The sequence below is a fragment of the Siphateles boraxobius genome, unplaced genomic scaffold (assembly GCF_051911475.1).
Source record: "Siphateles boraxobius isolate OS27281-9 unplaced genomic scaffold, OSU_SipBor_1 1, whole genome shotgun sequence".
NCBI classification, from domain to species: Eukaryota; Metazoa; Chordata; class Actinopteri; order Cypriniformes; family Leuciscidae; genus Siphateles; species Siphateles boraxobius.
In genome coordinates this window covers 7,057,137-7,083,164 of record NW_027508699.1, presented here as the reverse complement: position 1 = coordinate 7,083,164, position 26,028 = coordinate 7,057,137, and the positions used below count along the sequence as shown (strand labels likewise).

Below are 26,028 nucleotides of genomic sequence, written 5' to 3'. Positions count from 1 at the left end.
ACTGCCTTAGAATGTATATTATCATATGTTAATATGCCTAAAAATGAAGGTATTTTTTTTATGTGGTATAATATATTTGTTTGCTCAGGCCAGACAAGCTCATGTCAGTCTCCTATTGGAATTATACTGTTTTTAAATATGCCAGCTGCTTCTGACTCTCAAGGTTTGTGCAGTGTTCAACGCACCAACTCCAGCTGTGGTATTGCAGAGCCAACACCAGATTAACACCAGTGTGTCCATCTGGATAGGCTCCTCCATAATGCACCAGTAATTTTTATGCAATTCATGTAAATTTGGAAACAGCTTTTTCATCTAATTCCAGCAAAATTTAAAAGTATACAGTGAAAAGTATCTTAGTCTATAGAGATAGGCTCTGATGAAATTTTTCAGTCTCACTTCTCCTTCCCACATTTTGACCAAAATTAATTTGTTTACCTCTCTGATGGAATGTAAGCTCAATGTCAATTCAAGACAAAGCTCTCTACCGTTTAGCTCCTGAGCAAAATGTGAACTGCAAAAACTTTAGAACATGTGCATATGCACATAATGTCAGGACTTTCATGGTATATCATTGATTTCCAATATGTACAACCACTAGCTAATTCGTGTGTATATATAAGTATTTTTGTGTGGCACACTAATAAGAAGTCTGCAATATCTAAAGAAAGCATTTTCATTGATCTATTCAAGAATTATCAGAAAGAGATTCAAGACTTCCATCTTTGCTATCACTATCAGGACCACAATTGTTTCACCTGTGACCAGGCAGTCTGGAGCAGCAGGAAAAGATTTTGTCTGATTTTGTCCAAGGCCTTCACTAAAAACGATTCCGAGCTGTGGTGTGTAAAGGTCACATTTACCATTGCTCAATCCAATCGTTCCAATAGGAATTTTAATTGTAGCTAATGTGACAGCATAAGGCAGCAGTAGGGGTAAAAATAAAAGTCAGTTTTGCACTGTACACAAATACTGAATAGTGACTGTATCTTACTGAGCAAAAAAGTATGTTCAAAAAGAATGTTCTTTGATATTACTGTAATTGGCATAATGTTTTATCAAGATTTGCTAACGCAAGAAAAAAGAGACTCAGCACATCACAGAAGTTTGAGGTTTATATTTATTTTTTTTCATCTTGAAAAGTCTCTTGTGACAATCAGCATACTTTTTCAAACATTTCTGTACAGATAAGAGAACACTCAGTGCCATAAGACAAAGGACATAGGCTTTCTACCCGTCACAGTGCACATTTTACATACAAAGAGATTGTACATTGTTACATTTCCAAACGGCACCCTCTGGCCACAAGAGAGTGAATTTCAAACAATCATCTTTATTGTTGATCTGCATTCAGCATAGCATAGCACACATACAAACAAACAGGCTACACTATCTCAGAACCTCCATGTTTTTTTGAGACTGCAGACCAAGTACTACCTCGGTTATTTGCTCCCCTTAACCTCGAATCTTGGATCAGCTTTGGATCTCAAATGCAATTTCAGCTGTTTAATAGTTTTATTTCTCCCCCAAATCCAAAACGCCTGTAAACTAGCAAACGGGACACGATACCTTTACCTCGGATAGTCTACAGTCTTCGCGACCTCTCACCCAATGTGACCCAGTTACAGTGAGTACCGGTCTCCAAGGCAACACATTATGTACAGGCATCAGTTTCCAACATGGAGGTCAAATGGAGGAATGAGAGAAGGTGATTGGGAGGGGATTTTACTACAAGATCCAAGTACTTTGGCAATGCAATGCTGCATTTGTTTGTTGCATTGTTTGTGCAAATGAATGACCACTTGAACTGATCTGAGAGGTTGAGGTATAGGGAGAATTGTGTGTATCCAGGTAAATGATTGTGGAATTGCAGCTCTCTTGTGTACAGCCTCTTTGTTTATGCATAATTCCAGTTGCCAGACCATGTGGTCATGTGTACTACACACAATAGCTGAGAGCTATCAGTCATTGGTTTGTGTTGCTAATACAGATATTGTGTCTGTCTGAAATTTCCAATCAATCTACTCCATTAACGTATGATAAATAATGGCACAGTCATTCTATACAAGACCATTGCGCAAAAAAACTTCTCATTTTACAATTATCCATGTACACAATTCTTCAATAAATGCTGAGATGCAAAAAAATACAACTTTGATATTCCAGATTGTCATTAATCTCTGGGTGACCCTCCTTTGGAGGATTCTCACTGGCACCCGCCAGCTATTGCCACAGACCCAAAGAGGTGAGGGTCACCCCTTGTTTTTACAGCTCTTCACACGCCATGTACACACAGAGCAGTTACAACATCCCTTAAAAGAGACATTCTCTGTTTTACACAGAAAATAAATGTTACCCTTTTTCTATGTGCAATGACCTGACTTTAATCAGAGTAAGTCATACTCTCTGAAATCAACCACTATAGAAACTAAAGGCAGAACAATGAGATTTTGTTTAAAAACAATGAAATCCTTCTCGAAGGACTTTTGAAAAATGCATGATCTTTTTATTTCTTAATATTAGACATTCAAATAAATGATCTAATAATGTGTGGAAAGGCAGCGAGAAGTAAGCTAGCCCTAATCCAATCTCCATAACATCCAGTGTAAAATAGAGTTCATTCAGTTTGTTTAAAATACCACAGAAAGGTCCTTTCCAGAGGTCTTGAAATAGAAAGCTACTGATGAAAAGGTACTGACTCTGTATTGCGATGTTAAAAAATAAATAAATAAATTAAAATGGAAATAAATTAAAGGTGGAAAAACAACAATTGCATTGGACTAACTCTACATAATCTTTGCAAAGATGTTCCATTTTATTTAGAAAATATCTATTGATGCTAGGTCATTAAGGAATTACACTGAGTATAAAAATATTAGATATTAACAATGATACGAAAACCTCATAAGCTACAACCTCTGAAATATTGCTATATGAACCCCACCCACCCATCGTCAGGTGGGAGCACACTCTTATTGGCTTCAACCCTGCCTGAAAATAAAGGGCAGAGCATGACCCTAAAGTGCTCACAAGACCAAGTCAAATGGCCGTATCCCAGAAGACAGTGGTCTGAGTTGGGTAGGGAGGTGGGCTATACTTCTTCGCCCCATTTGATTTCTTCCAACTGGGCATGGTAGGCAGACTTTCTTTTTTGCATGGGCTACGGTCAGGAAGCCGTTGACGAGACCGTATCTCCCGGCAGAGGCGTTGTTTCCTCTCGATCATCTCCAGCATGGTGCTGTCACCATACAACCATGGCATAGGGGGCATCTGTTGGACACAAGGATAAGACAGGTTGTCAGGTCTGTTATTTTACAGCTGCACAAATACAAGTTCAGTGATAAAGATAGTACCTGTTGGACATCTGAAGGCTGTTTCTGAGGTGTGCTTATTGGAGATTGTGCTACTGCTGTGGAAGAAGACCATCCTGCCTTTGAAACTGTCTTCAGGTCTGCAAGGAAAGATGAACTGATGAGCATGAAACATCAGCTATGACATTGTCTTTCCGGCTGAAAAGATTAGCTTTGACCAGCATGAATTTCTGTGCTGTTCCAGAATAGATCAGTGTGTTTCCCGTACAACGAAGTAACTCGCTGCTTTACTACCATAGTACGATGCATCGTTGAAGAAATCAACTAGCTAGTCCCAACTGTTTCCTGAAACTGTATTGATGTCACGCAGGTGGTGAAGTCATAACTTCTTTTAATGAATCTATTTGAGTTTCAAATTAATGCTAGATGTTTTGCTATAAATTACTGACATGGCATCTGACGACTATTTCTCATTTTTCTCAGTTATTTTGCTTTATTTCTAGATTCAATCCTAGGCTCGTTCTTACATACTAGAAAGAAGTAGAACTAATTCGCACATGCGCACTCTTCAAAAACAGTGCATTAAAACTTTTGACAAACTAATAGACGTAAATGACATTTGTATGTATTCTAAATAAAAGACAGAGGTTGTACTGGATGTCTTGCTTATTTTGCTCAAGATAAGATTTTTTGCGAACAAGAAACTATGCTTTTAACCACAGGTCTAGAGCTGTCATTCCAACCACACAACTTTGCAATGCTGTTTGTGAATGTTCATTAGAACTATGTTTTCGGGAAACACTGATTCGTTAAACTATGCTGATAACGACGAAACTTGCGACCTTAGTTGGCTAACGATGCTTTTTGGAAACGCAGCCCAGGCTGATTTATGCTGGTTATTGCTAGCACATTTATAGTGAAGCTCATCAACCAGTTGATAAACCTTTTTAAACTGCTGAAAAAACTTCTTAAACTAGCCAAAGCTGGTTTCCCAGCCTGATGGGATTGATCTGTTGGCTGATTTTAGAGAGGTTTCAGCACTCTTTTAGCTAATCAGGCTGAGATAACAGCTGGATTCAGAATTTGGCCCATCAGCAACATCAACTGACCAGCTGTCAAACAAATGCTATTCTTACCAGAGTTTGAGTTCCCTAACATCATATTCAGACTCATGGAGGAACGCCCGGATCGATTGGATGACACCATGGCTGAAGATCCAGACCTTGTGTCCTTGTCCTGTGCTTTTGGTGATTCTGTGTTATAGTTGCTTCTATCTTTCGCCTCACACCAGGGTAAAGTCTCAGTTGTGTGTACTCCCCTATCTTTGCAGTCCCGCCTGCTCATGACATCACTGCCATTGCTGATTCTTTCCTTGCTCCCCTGCCTGCTCTCTGAGCTCTTCTCCTTGTCCTGACCAGATTCTGTGCCATGCCTGCCACACTCTTTACTATTCCGTCGACTTTCCATGCCTGTTCTTCCCTGTTCCTTATTTTCATGTCTGTGAGAAAGGTCTATCCCATAGCAAACTTTCTCTCGACTGTCACATCTGGTGTCATGACCATTTCTTAGCAGTTCTTTACTGTCTTGTCTGGACAAGAGTTCTGGAACAATACAACCTCGGTCTTTACTGTCCCTTCTGGTGATGGGTTCTGCACTACTGCGGTGATCGGTCCTGTCTTTACTGTCCCGTCTGGTGATGGGTTCTGCACTATTGCGGTGCTCGGTCCTGTCTTTACTGTCCCGTCTGGTGATGGGTTCTGCACTACTGCGGTGATCGGTCCTGTCTTTACTGTCCCGTCTGGTGATGGGTTCTGCACTACTGCGGTGATCTTTGCTGTCCCGTTGAGGCAGTACCTCAGCGCTACTGCCTCTGTCTTTGCTCTCGTGTCGGTGAGGCTGCTCTGGGCCGTTACATCCAGTGTCCTTGCTGTCCCTTCTGGGTAATGGTTCAGCGTTGTTGTAGCTGCAGTCCTTGCTGTCATGTCGAGATAAGGCTTCGAAGCCATTTTGCTCTTTGTCTTTGCTGTCCCGTCGATGTGAGGACTTGCCATTGCCGCTGCGGTCTTTATCTCGCTTGGATTCTTTGCTGTGATGGCTCCTCTCCTTGTGCTCCCGTTTGGACTCAGAACTGTGACCCTTTCCCTTGGTTTCACCTAGAAGAGATAAAACATTACAGGTATTTCAGTGACTACATTTCAAGCTGAACTCTTTACACTGGTGCATTCCAAAAAAAATAATTTGGCAACTCTTTATTTCGATAGTCTCGTTTAGACATTCTACTAACTATATGTAACTTTGCAACTACATGTCAGTTAACTCTCATTTCGAGTAGACTGTCTGCTTAATATCTGCTAACACTTTATTTTTATGGTCTCCCAAAAGACATTAACAGACAACCGTAACTTTGCAAGTACATGTCAACTTGTTCTACTAAACCGAACCTTAAAGGTGCATTATGCAATATTGACAGCTATTGAAAGTCCAAATAAATACAGCAATCCAAATCAAAAAAAATATTAGAAAGAGTTGTTTCCCTCGCCCCCTCCTCCTCAGACTCAATGCTCATGCGGGTTGCCAGATTGACGACACGCAACTGCAATCTCTGACCCATGTTATTTGCTGGGTTCCATGGCTTCAAATACACAGTGTTTTCCGCCAGCTGGCAACCCAGGGTGTTGAAATACTATTGTGTAGTGGACATTTCAAAGAAGAATAACTGGCTGCAGCATTGTTTTTTGGAGAAACAAGCATTTGAACTTAACATGTTTCCTGAACAGCATAATTTCCTCACCCTCATGTCATTCTAATCATGCATGCATTTTTTTCTTCTTGAAAAAAGTGTCTCAATCGTCTACAAAATAAAAAATAAAATGTCCTTTTGTGTTCTGTAGACAAAATGACAAGGAAATGAACTATACCTTTAATGACTCTACTATACCTTTTTGTTATGTACAGTATACACACACACCTTTCTATTCGACCTTTCTCTGCCTTCTGTGTAATGCCAGGTATTATTGTTTAAATGTGCGATAGGCGTGTTCTTAGCTTACAACACAATCGATGAGTGGGTTCATAAATAGGTCACGCAATCTTTTCCACAGTGAAGGACAGATGATACTCTTGCATCAGCACAGCCATAAACTGTGCCAACACAGTCTTTGCATGATACAACATACAGGTGCAGCACAGGTGCAAGACCCAAATAGGGCATATGTAAATGGGCAAAATCAACCATCCCGACAACAACAGATACACAATTCATGAGTACCAGGTAAAAACCTAAAAGCCACATGGCAGCCAGGGGCCGGTTGCATAAACCACTAAGACTAGTCTTACAAGTTGGTCATCCATTTTTTTTACTTTAAGACTGTTTCATAAATGTTTTAAGTCAGTTACATAAAAATGTTGATTAGTCTAATTTGATAATGAAACGTAAGGCTGATAACCGCTAACTGCTAGGTGGCCATACTAGTTCTTAACTTAACTTAATGGCTATGCAACTGGCCCCAGGCAACACCAGCAAACTCAAATAAAATGGTAACACTTTACAATACCGTTCCTTCATTAATGAATAACTACACAGGAACAAATGAGTAACGTACTATTAACATTCTAGTAACTTCTATTAACTAACAAGAAACTCTGATTAACCAATTAATAGTGCTCAGTCACTCAGTTTAGTTTAATCAGTATTTTTCATACCTCACTGAAGACTATTAAGAACTACAATAGGTTAATAATTAATATTAATAATGCATAATGTATAATATAAGGTAATGGTAACACATTAGTAATGAATCAAGTGTTACTACATCCTTCTAAAGGAACTACTAATTATTTGGATCAGTATTCTAAAGTGGAGATCATGGGAACACACTAGTAATGACTCAAGTTTATTTTCTCAAAACTACTCAAAAGCTTACAATGACTTCAGTCAAAATTAGGTAGTTATCATGTTTTTCACTTTAGAATGCTGATCCAAATTATTAGTAGTTCCTTTAGAAGGATGTAGTAACACTACATAACTACATAACAGTCATTACTAGTGTGGGTTGCCGTTACCTTGTATTATAAATTATGAATTATTCATGTTAATTATGAACCTGTAGTAGTTTTCGGGGAGGTATGAAAAAAATAAATTATTTACTGATTAGCTAATAGTGAACTACTACATTCAACAACGCTATTACTTACCAATTTGTTAATCAGAGTTTTTTGTTAGTTAATAGTAGTTGAATGTTAATAGTGTGTTACTCATTTGTTCCTGTGTAGTTATTCATTAATGAAGGAACAGTATTCTGAAGTGTTACCATAAATTAAGTCAGCCGGAACCGGGAACACTTTCTATAACACATCAGCTGTACTCGCTATACATCATAAAAAGATTGGCATCTACGCTAATTTTAGTCTTTCTGTTTATTCCGAGGTTTACTGTAATCCGCCGGATCCAGGCCATATCCAGATCAGATGGTGGACCTTATTGTGTCAACTAAACCATCGTTCATCTTCAGCACACAAATGAAGATATTTCTGATGAAATCCGAGAGCTTTCTAACTTCTCTATAGACAGCAACGCACCGACCACTTTCAAGGCAAAGAAAGGTAGTAAAGACATTGTTAAAATAGTCGATGTGACTCCAGTGGTTCAACCTTAATGTTATGAAGCAACGAGAAAACCTTTTGTGCGCAAAAAAAAAAAAAAAAAACATATATAATGACTTTATTGGATGATTTCTTCTCTTGTCAGTAACCACAGTGCAACGCTTCCAGGTTCTACGTCAAAACGCTGATGCCAGTTGGCCATTGCTGTTCACGTGAGCTCCATGACGCATGCATGTGATGCTGACGCAGGAGCTGGCCAATACATAGCCTGCGTTCTGACGTAGGACCCGGAAGCGCTGCAGTGTGTTTACTATGTCAACAGTGTAGGAGACTAAAAAAGAGGAGAAGAAAATCTTCAACAAAGTTGTTATTTTTGTTTGTTTTTTGTGCACAGAACGTATTCTCGTCGTTTCATAACATTAAGGTTGAAGCACTGGAGTCACATGAACTATTTTAACTATTCTTTACTACCTTTCTGGGCCTTGAAAGTTGTATATGCGTGATGAAGGTCATGAGACCGAAACGGTGCTTATAAAATGTTGATACTCGTTTGAAAGTATTGATAGTGTGTGGGATTTCATCAAAAATATCTTAATTTGTGTCCCGAAGATGAACGAAGGTCTTATGGTTTTGGAACGACATGAGGGTGAGTAAATGATGACAGAATTTTCATTTTGGGGTGAACCATTCCTTTAAGTTAAAAGCTACATTTTTTTTCTTTAGCACAGTACATGCCTGTGCAGGTATAGCTCTTCTCACTGGCTTTGCACGTTCATTCCACAGAGTGCTGAGAGCTTCACACATTCACTGCAATGGGGCTGCCGTGACCTGCATTGGGATTGGTCTTTAAATCCTTTGAGGGAGACTCTGCAGGGAGACCCCCCCACCCTTTAGTCCTCTTTTAGATGAGCAGTAATGTGCCTCTGCATTTGAAGTGCAGTGGACCATTTCTTCAATGGGATGAAGTGATATCAAGACCTTTTTGACAATCTGACCTTATTTGAGAGGTATTGCCGGAGGTGAGATACAATGACTAACAAATGACAGTTCACATCTTGTAACTTTTATTAAAGGGTCACTCCACCCATTTGCATTAAGATTTCCATTGTTAGAAATCCAGTCATACTATTGAATGGTCTTGCAAAACTCTTTCATTTTCCCCTGAGACGAGAGAAATCCTCTATTTACCTTTTTCACTTCCTCCTACAATGACGCAAAAATCGTCATTTTACGTCATTGTAGGAGGAAGTGTAAAAGGGGGGGATTTCTGTGAAGACTACAAGCACTAGTTCCCACCCTTTCAAACCTGCCCATAGGGGGTTGGACCTAATGCGCTAACAGACCTATCAGATCAGTGCCAGTGCGTTTGATTTCACCGGCAAAAACTTTTGAAAATATGGACGAAGGTACTGAATACGCAGACGGATGCATTATGGAGGATCTGGATTTTGACGAAGCTATAGTAGAAACGGATGTTCGTGGCTACCTTTATGAGCCACAGTATAGCGACGAGCAGCTGAGGGCTATGGAGGAACCGGAGGCGGCTGAAGCTGCTGCCACCACAGCCGACGAGACGAGGACGAGGAGCCCGCAATGGCTCGAGCTGGGGCAGATTGGTGCTGCCTGTGCTCTCACTGTGCGCCAATGGACACAGAACAAGAGTCTGTCTGCTGCCGAGAATTCCAGCGGTGCTACGGAATCGGAGGATGACACGGACGTGTGTGTTGTTGCTCACCCGAGTTTTGCACCCCATATGGATAGCGGTGTCCTGGAGACCTAGTTTAGAATACCTAAGGTCAACTGGCAACGTTAGCCAAAGCCTACAGGGTCAAATGGTCGTCTTTCTGTAAAGTAAGTTTATTTTCATTTTGTTAACACACTAACGTGGCAGGTTCATTGCACAAATATCTTGCAGTTAAGCTAGCTACTGTAGTGGGAGTGGTCTGCGGAGCTGAGCATTGCAATGCACCATGGGGATTGTTGTCTACAATCCACAAGCACTAAAAAGTCATTTTCTGCCTTTTATCGGCCAAGAAGGTCCCAAATTAGAAATTTATGATACTATTCTACTACATATATGACCCACTTTCAATACATATTCATTTCTCCACCGGTGGAATGACCCTTTAAGTAATGATAGTTGACATGTATGGAGAGATTGCAATCACATTTTTTTCAATATTCTGCTCTGAAGCTACAATCAGTGCATTGATGATGCAAAAACATGCTAAATAAAGCAATAAGCCACAAAAGACTGTGCATTAAATTGATTTTACCATGGATAGGAGGTGTTCTTTTAGAGTCTGTTTTATAATTGTTGTTTTTTAGCCTTCTGAACTTATGAAAATATAAGTAAGCCATTTACTTGCAATATGATCCCACATAATTAGATAACTCTAGATTCACTTCTAATGGAAGATATTCACAGTTAATAACAAACACTACCTTAACTGGCACCACATGCAAATAAACATGTATGTACCTTTATAAAAACTAGAAAAAGTTAAAGTAAAAGAAAAATAGTGCATATTCTTAATTTTTCTCTTTTTTTTGGGGGGGGGGGGGGGGTGCGCTTTCTTAGAGCAGTTGTTAAGAACTGTTTAAATATTAAAAATAACATGCTACTGGTTTAATGCATCAGCAGCAGGTCTTGGGAATGAACACTGCTTTAGCCTCTTAATCTCTCTGGATTAAATTGTATGATCTATGTCAGTCTGTAAAAATCTGATTCAACTTTTGTGCAGAGAGAAGCATGCCAAAACACAAGGGCAGAATGGATGTCATTCTTTGAATAACTATAATTATAGCAAGGTGTTAGGTCCAACACAGAGTGTCTTAGAAACTTCACAAATATATTGTGAATATAATAGACCCGCAGGATTTAATGGACTTTGGACGACTTTCATGAGTAAAATAATAAAATAGGCCTACAACTCACTCAAATCCCCACACTAGCTCTCTCAGTCCCTGCAATTTTCCCAAAATCATCCACAGGTGAACAAAATCCAAAATAACAGTCTTCACATAACAAAGCAGTAACACTTTATTTTGGTAGTCCATTTTAAACATTCTACTAACAATAAGTAATTATTAAATTGTGTTTTGCATGAATGTTGAACACTGAATGTTTTTGCATGATGTGTCTTTTTGTGTAACTAATACACTTGAGCGAATGTTTGAAGGTTTCGATACTAGTGAACAATTACTAAATTAGTGACTACATATATTAATCTGAGAAATAGACAATCGCACTTACTTTCTCCCGGCTCCTTGCTCTTTCTGCCGCTGGTATTCTTTTTCAGCATGTTCCTGCCAGTGGTGAAGAGGTTGGTGAGCTCATCCAGTGGGCTAGTAGGCGTCCGTGAGCGTGCCACTGAGACGTTCTGCATAGATCCGTGATGCCGCCCCCCTGAGCTTGAATCCTGTGGCGGGGATGCCTTTCCGTGAGGTGTGGCCGAGGCGCTGCGAGGAAGGCCTGCTGTGGGAAACGGGCCGTCAAAAGGCGGTGAGCGCATGAGGCTGAGGGGCGTAAGGCAGCGGCCCATACTGACAGGTGAGGGGCAGGCTGAGTGGCTGCGCTGATAACCGTGTGAAGAGGAGGAACTTTTATAGAGGGCACAGGGCAACGGCGGTGCCGACGATCGCCCAGATACTGTTAATGTAGGAGTGGCTGTTAGCTCCCTCTCGGCACGTCTTAGGTGCGATGTAGAGGCAGAGCCAGAAGGTTCCAGAGAAATTGATGACTTGCCATAAGAGCCGTTCTCTAACATTGGAAGCTTTGTTACATCGAGAGGCGTGAGTGGGGACTCATCTGTGTTGGGCGAGCACTGAGCAGGGGCAGGAGGGAAAACCAGTAAAGGTGGCCTGTGGGCCAACAAGTTGGGGAATGGGGCGGGGATGTCACAAAGGAGGGGCGTGCCTCGAGGGGTGGTACAACGGCTCAGGGGGGCATGGATGTCAAGCTCAGGTGGGCAGGGTGTGGCACACTGCGATCGACAGCTCAAAAGATCCCAACGGGAGTCAAACTCTTCAAGGGTAGGGTACTTCATCTCTTCATAGACAGCCTCACCCGGCTCATCTTCCTCAGCACGAGGGGTTGGTTCTTGGCCCACGTTCCCAGACATCTCAATGTAGATGGGTTCATCAAAGTCTGAGGCCTGTTGGCCCTGCGGTTGAGGAGGAGAAGGGGCTTGGCTATCCCTTGAGAAGATAGAGGGAGAACTTTTTGAACCATGATTGCGGATGTAAGACTCATCAAAGGAAGTGCTCAGTTGCGTGTTGGGGTTCCTTTTAGGTTTTGGTGGGGGAACTTTCCTGCAGTCCTCACTGCAGCCTTGTGATCCTGAGTAAGCAGAAAAAAACATAAAGAAATATATGGATTAGCATAGTAGCAGAGAGTTCAAGTCATCTGTACATAGGATGATATATTTACTTTCAATTATTCAGATGCCAGATGGTCCTGCTGCACCAATTCAGTCACAAACTTTATCACCAATTCCATACACGCACACATTAATATATTTTATATGACATACAATAAAAAAATCTGTTTTTTAAATACACACATCGGCAAACACAATCTGGGCACTCCCTCAAAAGTGACACACACAAGTATAGATGATAATCTTGTACACAAACTCAACTGTTCCAACTCCACTCTGAGAATAAAAATGACAAAATGCCTTGATTTTCAGTACTGAGAAAAGATCATCTTTCATCATATCCAGAGAACATTTTCTCATAAACGGTTTGTGGGTGTGTAAAGAGGGAAGAGTGCAATTGCACCAGATTAAAGTCATTTTTCATGTTCTCTCTGGGAGTCAGTGAATCCCTTTGCGCATGCCTGGAGAAAAAAAAAGACTATATGTGTATTAATTCAGTGAAAGTGAAGTCTGGTGGATCTTGAGATCCATTTCAACGCCTCTGAATGTGCCCTTCCTCCTGCTCTCTCTGCCTCTTCCCTACCTACGAGTGGATGTGTTTACCCTCGCCCCCTCTCCTCCAGGGGAACTAAATCTAGGTCAATCTCTACTCCTGAATGAATTCTGCGCTGGTCCCTCCCCCACACACCCCCCACCCCCCACTTCAAAACGCAACTGTCCTCTGAATGAGGGACATCCCCCGCTCTTTGGTGCGCATTGGCTAAAGCGCTGTTGAGCTGGCTGCCTGCCCATTCCTCATTGGCTGTTGCCGCGCTCTAACTTCCTGTCACCTCGCTGACGATTGGTGGATGCTGATGTCTGATATCTGGATTGGTTGAGCAGCAGGGGGTCTCTGTTTCTCTGGGCTGGTTGCCGTGGCATTGAGGAAGATCTGCGTGCACACTGTGATCCCTTCAAATTCTGACGAAAAGCAACTCACAGCATACGTCAGTACTGCAGAAACATAAATCGACTTAATACTTTTGCAGCCTGCAGCTTTGGTTCTTTGACGTAGGTTCTGTAACCAAATATTAAATCAAAGAGTCTGATCTGCTTTTGTATCTATGAGCGTAAACATAATTAACATTAGAATTGACATTTTTGACAATTCTAACATTTTTAGAATTGGAATTTTAGAATAACTTGACATTTTTCAAGAACCACTATAAAACTAAACCAATCTCTGTTACCTTAAATTATATGTTTATCTCTGTAAAGCTGCTTTGAAAAATCTACATTGTTAAAAGCGCTATATAAATGAGGATGACTTGACTTGCCTAGAATTCTATTTTGCATATACTGCATGACATGCATCTATGGAAAGGGATGCATCTCTTGTTCTTTTCAACAACAACTTAAAATGAACACAAAAACACACTATGCTTGTTTACTACTTAAAAACAAAAAGAGAGCAATCACTACATAGAAATAAACTGATGGGCTTGTTGAGATCTGCATGAGGATCTCCCCTGGGACAGTGTTGACATAACATGACAAGAGTGGGTGTTGTTGAGAACAGTAAAGAACTCACTTGTATTAACCCCACAATTCATAGCTCATTCACAACACTGCTCTCATATTTACAATCACTTTGCTATATGTTAATCATGAAAGGGTGGAATGGGTATACTCTGCACTTCAGCTGGACACAAGAACAATGGACGTAAATGGCTAATTGCTTTTATGAAATGGCAGCAACAGCACTGCTCAAGAAAGAATTAGATGTCCAACTGAACAGAATAAACAATTTAGTTAAGTTAATTATGCTGCTGTTTAACAGTTTCGGCCCTATCATACATCCAACGCAACGCAACGCCAGGCGTGACGCAGTTATCATTTTCACGTCCTTCACCACGTTGTTTAAATAGCAAATGCATTTGCACCTATTTGTGCACCCATGGGCATGCTGGTCTGATAGAGAGGTGTGTTGTGGCGCATTGTTTTTGAATGCTATTTTGAGGCAACTGAAATAGACTGAGCCATTGACCAGCTGAAACCTGGTCTAAAGTCAATGGTGCAGTATTTGAATTAACTGTTTACTAATGCTTAACTAATGATTAATAGTGGATTCGGTCACGCCCTAAGTGCACTTGCGCCTTGCGCTTTAGACCAATGCGCTTAGATCCTTAAAATAGGGCCCTTTATGTTTGCCAGGCAACATTGCAATTTGTTGTATTAATAAATAAAGTGTTTATTTATATATTTATTTTATATATATTTTTAAAAATATTTTATTTTACTTTTTTTGACCTATTTGCCATCTTTATTGATAAAAGAGTGGAGAGAGGTCAGGAAATAGTAGGCTAAATGGTAATTTAGCAGGTACTTTACAGTTCACCAAGAACAAACCCACCTACTGTGACTGAAAGGAAATACTGGGAGACAATTTTAGGGTCAACTGTATACACCTTTGCTCAATGTGTAAAAATGTTGTCCTGCACCTGGAGGACTATGAACCAACAGTTTTGTTTGCACAGCTTAGTCCAGCAAAGGCTTCATTATTTGACTATTCAAAATTATGGTACTGTCCACATAGTTGACTCAGGTGTGTTTGCTTTTAGCCAAGATTCAATTGAAGCAATTTTTCAACATCAGCAAGTGTATAATTAACTACAGAATCAGTGGATCTCAACAGGAAATGTGAAGCTTGGATTAAACACCATGGCATCTTACCGTCACACCTCTCCGAATCATCGCCTTTACACCCGGTGGGACTGAAGTCCACAGCTTCAGAGGAGATGCTGAGTTTAGTGTTGGGGTCCCGCCGGGGCTTGGGTGGGGGCTGCTTACGGGATGTGGGGCTGCCCTCCTCTTCCACCCCTCCCACGGAGTGCAGGGACTGGGAGCGAACGGCGAAGCCCGGATTACAGGGGGGCTGGTGCTGGTGCTGGTGAGGGGACACGTGTTCCGCAGGGGCTGGCATGCTCATTGAGCCCATTCGCAGGTGCTTACCCTCGGCGACCACCTCTTCCCCCCTGAGAAGAGACCACACATATAGGAATAAAACAGTTGATGAATGGATTCGGAAGTCAAGAGCAGCATTGTATGATATATGGTAACACTTTACAATAAGGTGTATTAGTTAATATTAGTTAATGTAACATGAACTAACAATGAGCAATGTATTTGTTACAGTATTTATTAAACTTTGTTAATGTTAGTTAATAAAAATCCAGCTGTTCGTTGTTTCTTCATGTTAGTTCACAGTGCATTAACTAATGTTAACAAATACAACCTTTGATTTAATAATGTATAAGTAAATGTTGAATTTAATATTAACTAAGATTAATAAATGCTATAGAAGTGCAGTTCATTAATAGTTCAAGTTAACTAATGTAGTTAACTAATGTTAAGTAATGAACCTTATTGTAAAGTGTTACCATATGTGAAAGTATTAAGCCACTATTTAATTGATGTTCGGTCAGTATATTTACATTTTTAGATTGTATTTCACAATAAGAGTATGAAAACTCTGTTTTATAGTTTCTATACTGAAGTATGGAATTTTAAATTCAGTTTGTACACTAAACAAATGTATGTAATCCACAAGATGACACAGAGAAATACAAGGAATTAAAGAAAACATTGTTGTTTCTATAATATTTTGGATTATTTAATTATTTTGAGGATAACTGATAAAGAACGCCCATAAACATTACAGTCAACTGCACTACAGTTCTCTAAATCAAGAGTTTTTCAGCATCTCAATGTCAAGTACCCCCCAAAATGATGACTCCCTCCATATAAATATATACAGCTGTAAATGTTCACAAATGAAAATACTAATTAATTGCCTTTTTAGAGTACGTCTATGTATAAACCTGAAAAGAAACATTTTAAATGAAAATTTTAGTGGACCACCTAGCGCCCCCTTGGGGGGCCCTGAAAACCCCTGCCCTAAACCACACAGTGCTGCTTAGTAAATCATTCTGTGCTGATGTGTCTATGCATGCAATTAGCAACACTCTGATGAGATCTGTGATGAAGTTACTCATCTGAATGAATGGCTTATTTAGAGCTATTGATTTCTGTTTAGCACCCCTTCCGACTTGTAATGAGACAGTAAAAGGCCTTCGACATAGCAGGAATAGATTTTTTAAGTGGGAATTTTTATTGCACTTTCATGGAGCTAGACCAATTGTAAAAAAGTAAGTTGTTAAAAAAAACAACTAACTTTGTCAAGGAATATAAGCTTAAATAGGATTTGATGTCCATTGCTCTATGGACTGCATTTGAAAATATATCTTTGATCTTCCTTGATCTCTATTTTAACTTTTAAACTCATGCTTCCTATTACCTCCCTACTATATCTCGGTTTCTACTGCACTGGGTTTGTAGCCCTGAAATCCTTCGGTTCTTCTGGTGTACTAAATCAAAAGTCTCCATTAAGTTCACTCTCTCTCTCGCTCTCTCTCGCTCGCTGTATTCCCTAAAGATTTCTGTCCAACAAATGAGAATGACTTTACTAGTAATTAGTTTGATTTCAAGCCCGTACATCTATTACCTGAGCATGAACATGTGTTTGTGTAACTTGGTAACTTCCGTACATACAGCTGCTGAACAGCAGGAGTCTCGAGAGAAGGGTTCATTGGTCAGGGGCTTAACTTTGCCTAGCAACAGGGTACCTACGAAAACCAAACACAAAATCTGCTACTGCTGCTCTGTGCAACCAGTCCCCTCACACACACACACACACACACACACACACACACACACACACGCACACGTGACGGATCAGGTATTAAGCTCTCATTAGGAAGAGGAACAGTGATGTTGGAGCAGCTGTCTGCACTGCATGTAATTGCTCCTGCTTGGCAAAGACAAGTTTCCTACTGTTAAAAATAGCTGATGCCATACTTCTTAGCAAAGTGTTCAGTGCAGTTTTACACCATCTTTTTCTCAGATTCTGAAGGAAGAATTGTAATCATGCTGCAGTTTGTTTTTGTTTTGTTTTGTTTTTTTGCATTAGAACTTAAATTGACAAAACGTGTTTTGAAGTTTCCATCCAGTCCCATTTTGACTCTTATCTCTGACATCAAAAGGAAGATCAAACATCATCAAACAGTGTAAAAATCAAGCATAGCATCAGTTCTGGCAGGTCACGTTAGTCAAGCTCGCATCAGCTGACTCTCAGTTGATCCACGTCTAACTATAGGAATACGACGCCTATCACAGCATCCATATATAAGCTCCTTCAGTATTATCAGCAGCTATCGCGTTTCTCAGGAGCTAATTACCCTTCTCCATCCCCAGCTCCTCCTCTTGTCAGTGAGGATTTGGCATTCTAATTCCCCCTGAATCACACTACAATTCTCTGATTATGTTGTACATTAAAATTAATTAATCATATCTGCAATACATTCATGTTGGTTCTGTTCTGTTTACCCTAAGGGGGGTTATTGCTGCGCTCCCTGCTCTTATCCATGCAAGAGTTCTAGGCCAGAAGAGAACCATAACGCCAATCCTAACTGTATGCTAATTGTCAATCGTATTTGACGGTAGTGGTCCTGACAGAAACTGGGTCTCTGTTGCACTTTTCAAAACATTGCCACGCAACACCACCAATGGGATGAGTCTGAGTTTGGGGCTATTTGTTTATCCAACCAATGGAGGCCGTATATAGAAAAACACGTTTGAAAATATCAAGTCAAGTCACCGTTATTGCTTTATACAATACAGATTGTTTAAAAGCAGTGATAAACAGGAAAATGATGCATTCTAGCTGTTGTTCAGCTGAAGTCAGTTCAGTGTTGATTAAGTTCTGTTGTAAAGATATTAATTATTAAAATAGTTCATTTAATTTATAAAGCAGTTCTGCAAAAAAGGATGTCATCATCCAGCTCAGTTCAGTTCTCATACAACAGTGTTAGTACAGTCAGATCAGTAATATTATTGCATATTAAGTGACCCCATAGCCATTAGGTGTGTACTTTAGGTGTGTACTCGCGGTACTTTGATATGTCATAGACCGATCGGTCTGCGCAGCGCCGCTTCAAGTCGAACACACCTACTATTTTGCCAATTCTGTTTAGTGACAGAAATAACATTACCTTTAAACATGGCAAATTAAACAGACTGAAAAAAGGAAAACAGTTCTTGAAAATCAAATAACAAAAAAAAGACAGAATCCTGCTTGAGAATTAGTCCTAGTGTGTGTGCATGTGTGGCACTGTATTATTTATCGCATTGCTCTTGGCCAGTAAAAGAGTAATGCCATTAAAGCCAGTGCACTGTTGCTGCTGGACAGCATACTTTCCAGCCTTTTCAAATTATAGAAAAAAGAAAAGCAATTCCATATATTAAAATACTAAACATAGAATAATACATTACATTCAATCCTGCATAGTACAATTTAAACAACATCATTGACATTCATTTCTGTCCATGCTTTTCAGTGTTTACAGCATAGTTGTTGTATGCAAATTAGCACGTGAGACAAAGTTTCCATGTGCTCCCAGAGACAGTGAAGCGCCAACAGAATGGCAGAGAATGAACTAGGACCCACCTCACTCAGAGCAATGAAGCAATCTGATTGGTCGGCGGCTGCTCCAGCTGTCACTAGGCAGAACGCATTTCCAGCAAACACGCTCTTCACACTTAATCTCTTTCTAACAGATTTTTCTCTCTCCCTCTTTTCCTTCCTCTCTCTTCCCATCAGTTCCTGTAAAAATGGGTCGTCTCATTGACCCACTTATATACCTCATGAAATATCCAGCTATTCTTTTTTCTAGCCCTCATCCTCCAGCAGCTATGAATATTTTATATCAGCAACAGCTGATAAGCAGACCAGGAGTTGACCAATATCAGGAGGTAATGACTCTTCTATACCCTTTATAGCCCAAAAGTGTGACTTGTGGTCACATTTTGGTGAAAGTTCTTCAGTTTCAAGCAGCCGCAAAGGTGAAGTGTCTTACATAAATTAGGGCCTCACTGAAGACTCAATTTAATTAAACACTGCATCTGGTGGCCAATCAAATGTACCTAATTTAGGAGATTTTTGACTGGGACCAGACATCAACAGACAGAGTTAGCAAAATGAAGGTTTGTCAAGAGATGTTGAGATGACCTAAAAAGTGAATAATCATACATTGGGTAGTGTGGGACACCTCAAATCTGTTGGGTACATTTCTGGCTCTGTATTTGATCATGACTATATTCTAGATGGGTTGTCTCATTTGCTGATCCAAAGGGCCCTATCATACACCCGGTGCAATGTGGCACCAGGCACAATGCAAATGTTTTTTGCTAGTTTCAGCCCGACCCAGTTATCATTTTCACGTCCTGTGCCACGTTGTTAAAATAGCAAATGCATTTGCACCCATTTGTGCGCCCATGGGTGTGCTGGTCTAAAAACGAAGTGTGTTCAGGCGCATTGTTGGCACGTTGCTATTTTGAGGCAACTGAAATAGATTGCACCATTGACCAACTGAAACCTGGTCTAAAGTCAATGGCGCAGTATTTCTTTTGTTATTTAAAGGACACGTTAGTAACGTGTGCCTTTAGGTGGGTCCACAATGCGCTTATACTTTGTCCTGTAGATGGTCTGCTTGTGCGCTTTAACCTCTTTCACGAGCAGATCAGTTCCCTCTAGCAAAAGTTGATTCGGACACGCCCTAAGTGCACTTGTGCCGTGCGCTCTAGACCATGTGCTTAGATCCTTAAAATAGGGCCCAAAGTGTTTGGATGACAACTATAAATTCACCACAAATTGCTTCATCCCTAAATTGCTTTTGATTATTTTTCTGGTTTGTAATGAAAAAAAAAGTCCAAACCAAACTCAAGCATAAATCATTAAAAGATGAGCACAGCTGAAGACAAACATGTCTGCTGTGCATGTTTTACCATGCAAATTATTCTTTGCAGTAAAATGTGTATTATGATAGCCAGCATTCCCCATAAGCACAAACTAATGCCATGTCAGAGCTGTAATTAAAGCTTTTTAGGTAGTTAATGCGTGAAAGAGGTCTCTGACAGCATTCAGCTTTTATTTCACTTAGAAGACAGTGCCAAATGTGATCGATGCAATCTATGCCAACAGGTCTAGGGCAGCACTCAACAGTAAATTGCCCACTGACACAATTACAGCATGCGTTGATGTTATCAAGGCCATGGATTTGAAGTGTCAAAATGCATCTGACGCCTTTGGTCATGACTACAATCATTTTTGTATGACTAAAATGACATTAAGAGGAAAACCTAGACTTTATTTAATGACTAGTGTGAAACTGATACAACTGTATTGAGTGGACCAGTAATGTAGAGCAACATTATCCATTTTGTGGGTGCGTGTCTTGGACATAAGTCTCTGCCAAGGCTGAAAATCGTTATGAAGTTCAAGCCCCAAATATGTCAAAATGAGAAAATTAATCAACCTCCACATGTTGAAGAGGAGATGGTCTTTTTTCTGCCATCAACAACATCCCACTATTGTATTGTATCAAGACTATTGATAATGAAGGAAACAATTGTATGAAATCCATTGCATCGACGTACTGAAGTACATCGATGTACTTATTTTTAACAAATAGTAATTTGTTAAAAATAATGAGAAATTGCTTTTATAATGTGCAAAAGTGACTAGATGATGCTGTGATCTGAGAAATGTATAAGCAACTGAGGAAAAACAGTAAGTGTATTTGCTATATGAGCAATCTTTTAAGATTTCGTATGCATGTATTGCTGACGTATCTCGAACCACTTACCTTTTAATGGCTTCTTCCTGCTTTCGCTTCTTGTCGTTTTTCTCCTGAAAGTTAATCTTGTTTTTCTCATTCCACACGTGGTCGATGCTCTGTGTGACCAATCTGTTATATGCCTTTAGTCCACAGTCTTCAACATACTGCAAAAACATTAGTGAATCCTCCTCTTTAGAGCTAATCAGGCATTCCAATGGGGCATTCTGCAAATAAAAACAGTGACATTAAAGTTACAATTGTGATCATTTGAATTATTGATTTGTAATTATCATTATGTGTATTATCATAATGCTTTAGATGATAGATAGATAGATAGATAGATAGATAGATAGATAGATAGATAGATAGATAGATAGATAGATAGATAGATAGATAGATAGATAGATAGATAGATAGATAGATAGATTGATAGATAGATGGTAAAGTTCTGTTTTCTATCCTATTAGAGTCATGATAATGCAATGATAATGATATGCTTAGAACTGTTGAATTCATACGGCATTCATTCTATTTTAATGGGTTATTGTGTGAATAAATAAGGATTCTGGGTCAATGAGATTCTCCCTTCATCAGCAAATGCAGAGAGCCTTGCTCTAAGCCTCAGGAGCACATCTACATCTACAAAGAAATTGTTTATTAGTAAGCTGTAGTATTGTATACAGCTGGTTAACACGAAAACAGAGCAATACACTTCTCAGTCTGGAATATGAAGTATCCGGTAGCAGGACACTGGTTAGTGGGCCATTTGTGCTGCATTTATTGCAGTGTGTACTGTACAGTTTTTTGAGCTGGAGTAACCCTTAAGTAAGCGTATATGTGTGTGTGTGTTGGGGGGGGGGTGCGCACGTAAAATCATACTGATACAGTAATGCAGAGTGTGTGGGTGTGAAGTCTTTTGCACTGTACATCTGCAGAAGTCTAGGAGAAGGAGGAGACAGCATTTGGTATTATGTAGGTCAGTATTTTCAGAGTGATCCATGAATCTGGGCATGCTTGTTTACATGTGAGGGGCAGTGTGTGTGTGTGTGTGTGTGTGTGTGTGTGTGTGTGTGTGTGTGTGTGTGTGTGTGTGTGTGTGTGTGTGTGTGTGTGTGTGTGTGTGTGTGTGTGTGTGTGTGTGTGTGTGTGTGTGTGTGTGTGTGTGTGTGTGTGTGTGTGTGTGTCTGAGGAGGGGGTTGGAGAGGGGAAGGGGGGTTAAAGCAGCCAGATGGGTAATGCACTACCAGCTCAGAGACACACCACCATTGTCCAGCATCCTCTGGAACATGGTATCTTCGACCTTAGAGCAACTTGTGTTGATCATAGACTATTTCATATTCGCTGTTGCATTTAATGTCACCTGACCTTGCTTGAGTTAGTAAGTAGCAAGTTTGAGTTTGCAAACTGCAAACAATATTTCTTTAACACAATTCAGGTTGAAGCATACTGTTTATGGCCTCTCAGAAACCCAGTAATTTGGATCTCTTCCCTTCAAATTGTCTCCTTCCTAGATTCTCTATCATGGTCTTCCAACATCTCATCTTATCCTTCCTCATTCATTCACTTGACAATATGTTCAGCATTCGACCCTCTGAGGAGAGTTGACTCTATTCTCCAAAGGTGAGCACAAAAGATGTATTTAGGTAATAGCTAGAGAGATGGATACGACATCTTCAATGTAAAATGTTAAGGCCAGTCTGTAGAATGTAGCTATAATACCCCATCAAGACAAGGTCTATCCAGCAAGTTAGATCTAAAAACATACGGTTGTATGTAAGGTTATATATAAGGATGATTGTAAAGTTCCAAGAGCTCAGATGAGAGTTATGTACTTACAGAGGAACTAGGTCCCTGCTGGCTACAGTGTCAACCAGTTCAGGTAGATCCATTAGACTCCCAAAAGTACCTGGGACAAAACCTGACTGATATCCTGAGATTACAACTCCAGTCCAACAGGAAAAGATTCAAGCCATTGCAAAGTCACGCTCCAGTCCGCAAAGTAGAATTCACGGGCATAAAATCAGAAGGCAGTAAGAATGAATTCTGCAGCTCCTTGTAGCTGAGGAACCTTCAGCCCGCTGGGAATGTGCAGTGCGTAACTCCAGTCTGGAAGATGCTCTCCTCTTCATCTGTACATGCTAGACCTGCAAGAGCGCAACAACATCACAAGGAAAAGCATCCTTCCTAACTCCCATCCATGTGCACTTTTAAAAAGTCCAACAACAGCGCAAAACAAAACGAAAATCTCCTGGAGTCTTCCAAGATGAACCATGCACACTCAGGTGAAGACCTTCTTAAGTGAAACCTTGTTTTTGTTCTTGAAGGATGCAGCTCTCACGGCAGTGCTGGTTCTCGGATGTAGGGCTCGTCTCTGACTGGATGCCACCGCAGATTAACTCGGGCTTCACAACACAAAGAACACGCCTCCACCCTCCTCCTCTCCCCCCCCTCGCATGCACCCGCTCACACCGTTCCGCGCTCTCAGCACCAAGGACAGCTCCTCTGTCGCTCTGCTGTGGTAAACAGGGCAGTAGAGCATGTGTCAGTCATGGCACGGTGGGTGGGACGGGCATACTGGGTGTGACCTCATTACACTGAGCACCACTCCCAATGTCCTCAACCAGTAAACAACACAGTGGAAAAGCCAACAGACAAGCCCTATAATAAAAGTCACACTTCAAAGTAAACTAGGAGTAAAATGAACTATGGTTCATTTATGCTTTTTTTTTATTCTAAAAGCAAAAATAATTAACAATTTTTTTTTCTTCCCAGGAAATAAACAAAATAGCTTTCTCTGAATTTTGAAGTCAAAAAGTATAAGGGAAAACAAAAAATCACAGTATAATAGAGAAACAGAAGAGAGTTGGTGTGTTTGAGGTTTGTTTACATGATTGATGCGGTGAGCATGGGCTTGTTCAAATGGATTATTACTGTCGACACAAAGGGATGAAGGGCAGCGATCTGTTGTTTTGCTCAAGCCCCCCTCTCTCCCCCTCCCTCACTTTCTCCCTCCCGCCTCCTACAGTTTCTGTGTCTGCGACTGATCTAGCATCCAAAAAAATGAGGGAACTATGTCAGAGGCACAAGTGGGCAAAGACTTCTCTTACTTACAGAAAATGACAGAGCTCACAGGCTCTTTGGAGAGAGGAACAGGGACAATAATTAGGTAAACATCTCATCGGTTGCATTGCTTGGAAAAAACAAAATGAGATAGTTCATACAAGTAAAGCTACTAACAAAGGCCAGCTTGACCTCTTGAAATGAGCTTTGTGTTGAGGTCAAGGTTTAGACTCTTAAATGCAGAATCAATAACATGCGTTAAGCGTCTGTGTAAATAATTCAGGTGAGCGTAAAGACAGTGATAATTTTTCTACCAGTTAAAGATTGATAGATGCTGTTAACCAGATTTGAAGTTGGGTTTGGCTCTTCGGCTGTTTTTGGGGAATATTAAGGTCATGAGAAGAGGTGAGGATCAGCAAGTTGGTGGATGAAAAAGGACATTTTAAAGATGACAGGCTTTCATTAAAATTCCACTTTTCCAACATCAATGCCTCACCAACTAAAGTGGGCCACCAGTCTATGTTTTCACCTTGATTGGAAATGAAAATCTCTCTCTTGCTTTTACCCTGTTTTCACAATACAATATTTAACACACTTTAAATTTAATTGTACTTTAGTATATTTTCTGAAAAATATATTTTGGAAAAATATACTTGAAGGAAAAAATTCTGTTTATTTTTTAAAAGTGTATTTATTTGCACTTTACTTTTTATTTTAACTGTGTGCTGGAAATGATCATTGTAACAATGCATTGAACGTATACAGTACAGTACTTTTTACACAAATATAATACACTTATGGTATATTGCTTGTATGTTTCGAAGACATGAATTTGTAATGTACTTGTAACCCAAATAAAGTACACTTCACTTTAATATCACTAATCAAACATCTAATTATTCCCTAAACAGGAATATACTTAAAGTATACTTCTTGAAGTTGTTACAATTTAGCACTCAAAAGTACACTAAATAGGCTACCATTAAAGTTATGCTTTACTACAATTTAATTACAACTAAAATATACTTAGTACAAAATTTGTTGTTCCAAAATAGCACACTTCAGGTTAAATAATCATTAACACACTTGAAGTATACTGAATTAGTCTGGCTGCAAGTATACTTAGCATATATTTTTTTCTCACCATGATCATATCGTTCCAAATTCTGTGGAACATAAAAGAAGATATTTTTGAGTAATGTTTGTGTTTTTTGTCCATAAAATGGAAGTCAGTCATAACCAAAACTGTTTGATAGCCACTTTCCTGCAGAGCGTAGCTCAAAACCTAATAAAACACATCTGAACAAGCTAACCAAGGTCTTCAATATTATTATTAAAGCTACAGGCAGGTGAGTTTGATCTAAACTCTGCAGGGAAGTGGATCTCGAGGGCCATAGTTGCCTATCCATGCTCTAAAACATCTATAGGAATGAGCTAAATCCATTTGGTGGCATCAAAATTCAAATGATCTTTAAGGTGGGTGCCAACAAAACCCTCCAGCAACACTAAGCACAAGTATACAGTAATCACACCCATCCCCCATGACAGGATCACACATCCCGACGAGCGTGAGCTGTTGTAAGAGCAGTGATACTGAGGTGAAAATTCGGGTCTGGGGCCACATTCCCTCAAACAGGCAGCAGAATCTAGGACTTTGCCTCTTACAGGTCATAAATCCACATTGGGCCCTTATCCTGCAGACAAATGGGGTACACCAGATTTTTGAATGGTCTGAAACAGTGTGCAGTTTTTAATCTTGTTTTCAGTTTAACACAATGACAAAATGACCTTAAGACCACCAGGGGATCACTTAAAACTACTGACGACCAACACTGCAAAAAACTTTATTATACAGTGAGAAAATGTCAAATTAAATAGTAAAACACTGTCAAATTTAGGTTTTATATTTTTGTACTTCTACATGTTTCTACATGTGTCAGACTCATTGTTTTGATTTTTTGC

The 26,028-nt window shown here is 39.9% G+C and overlaps 1 protein-coding gene and 1 long non-coding RNA gene across 2 annotated transcripts; one reads left to right on the top strand and one right to left on the bottom strand.

Moving 5' to 3' along the window:
• Positions 1-1,148: 1,148 nt before the first annotated feature.
• nyap2b (neuronal tyrosine-phosphorylated phosphoinositide-3-kinase adaptor 2b) lies at positions 1,149-25,219 on the bottom strand. The gene is made up of 8 exons (XM_077246875.1): positions 25,211-25,219; positions 21,034-21,230; positions 15,005-15,306; positions 11,167-12,252; positions 5,174-5,461; positions 4,445-5,119; positions 3,351-3,448; positions 1,149-3,267 (listed from the first exon to the last, which is right to left on the bottom strand). Exons 1-8 carry the CDS (start codon positions 25,217-25,219, stop codon positions 3,037-3,039), a joined length of 2,886 nt encoding a protein of 961 aa, XP_077102990.1. The 3' UTR covers positions 1,149-3,036.
• Positions 8,478-10,154, top strand: LOC143757917 (uncharacterized). Its single transcript, XR_013211029.1, has 3 exons — positions 8,478-8,556; positions 8,694-8,984; positions 10,042-10,154. It is a non-coding gene; the product is annotated as an uncharacterized LOC143757917 (long non-coding RNA).
• Positions 25,220-26,028: the final 809 nt, after the last annotated feature.

Bases quoted from the DNA above. Each gene is read 5' to 3' on its own strand.
- nyap2b (XM_077246875.1), bottom strand. The intron at 5,120-5,173 runs GTAGCGCTGAGG...GCAGTAGTGCAG, and splicing joins CGAGAGCAAAGACAGAGGCA to AACCCATCACCAGACGGGAC. The intron at 3,449-4,444 runs GTAAGAATAGCA...CTTTCCTTGCAG, and splicing joins GTTAGGGAACTCAAACTCTG to ACCTGAAGACAGTTTCAAAG.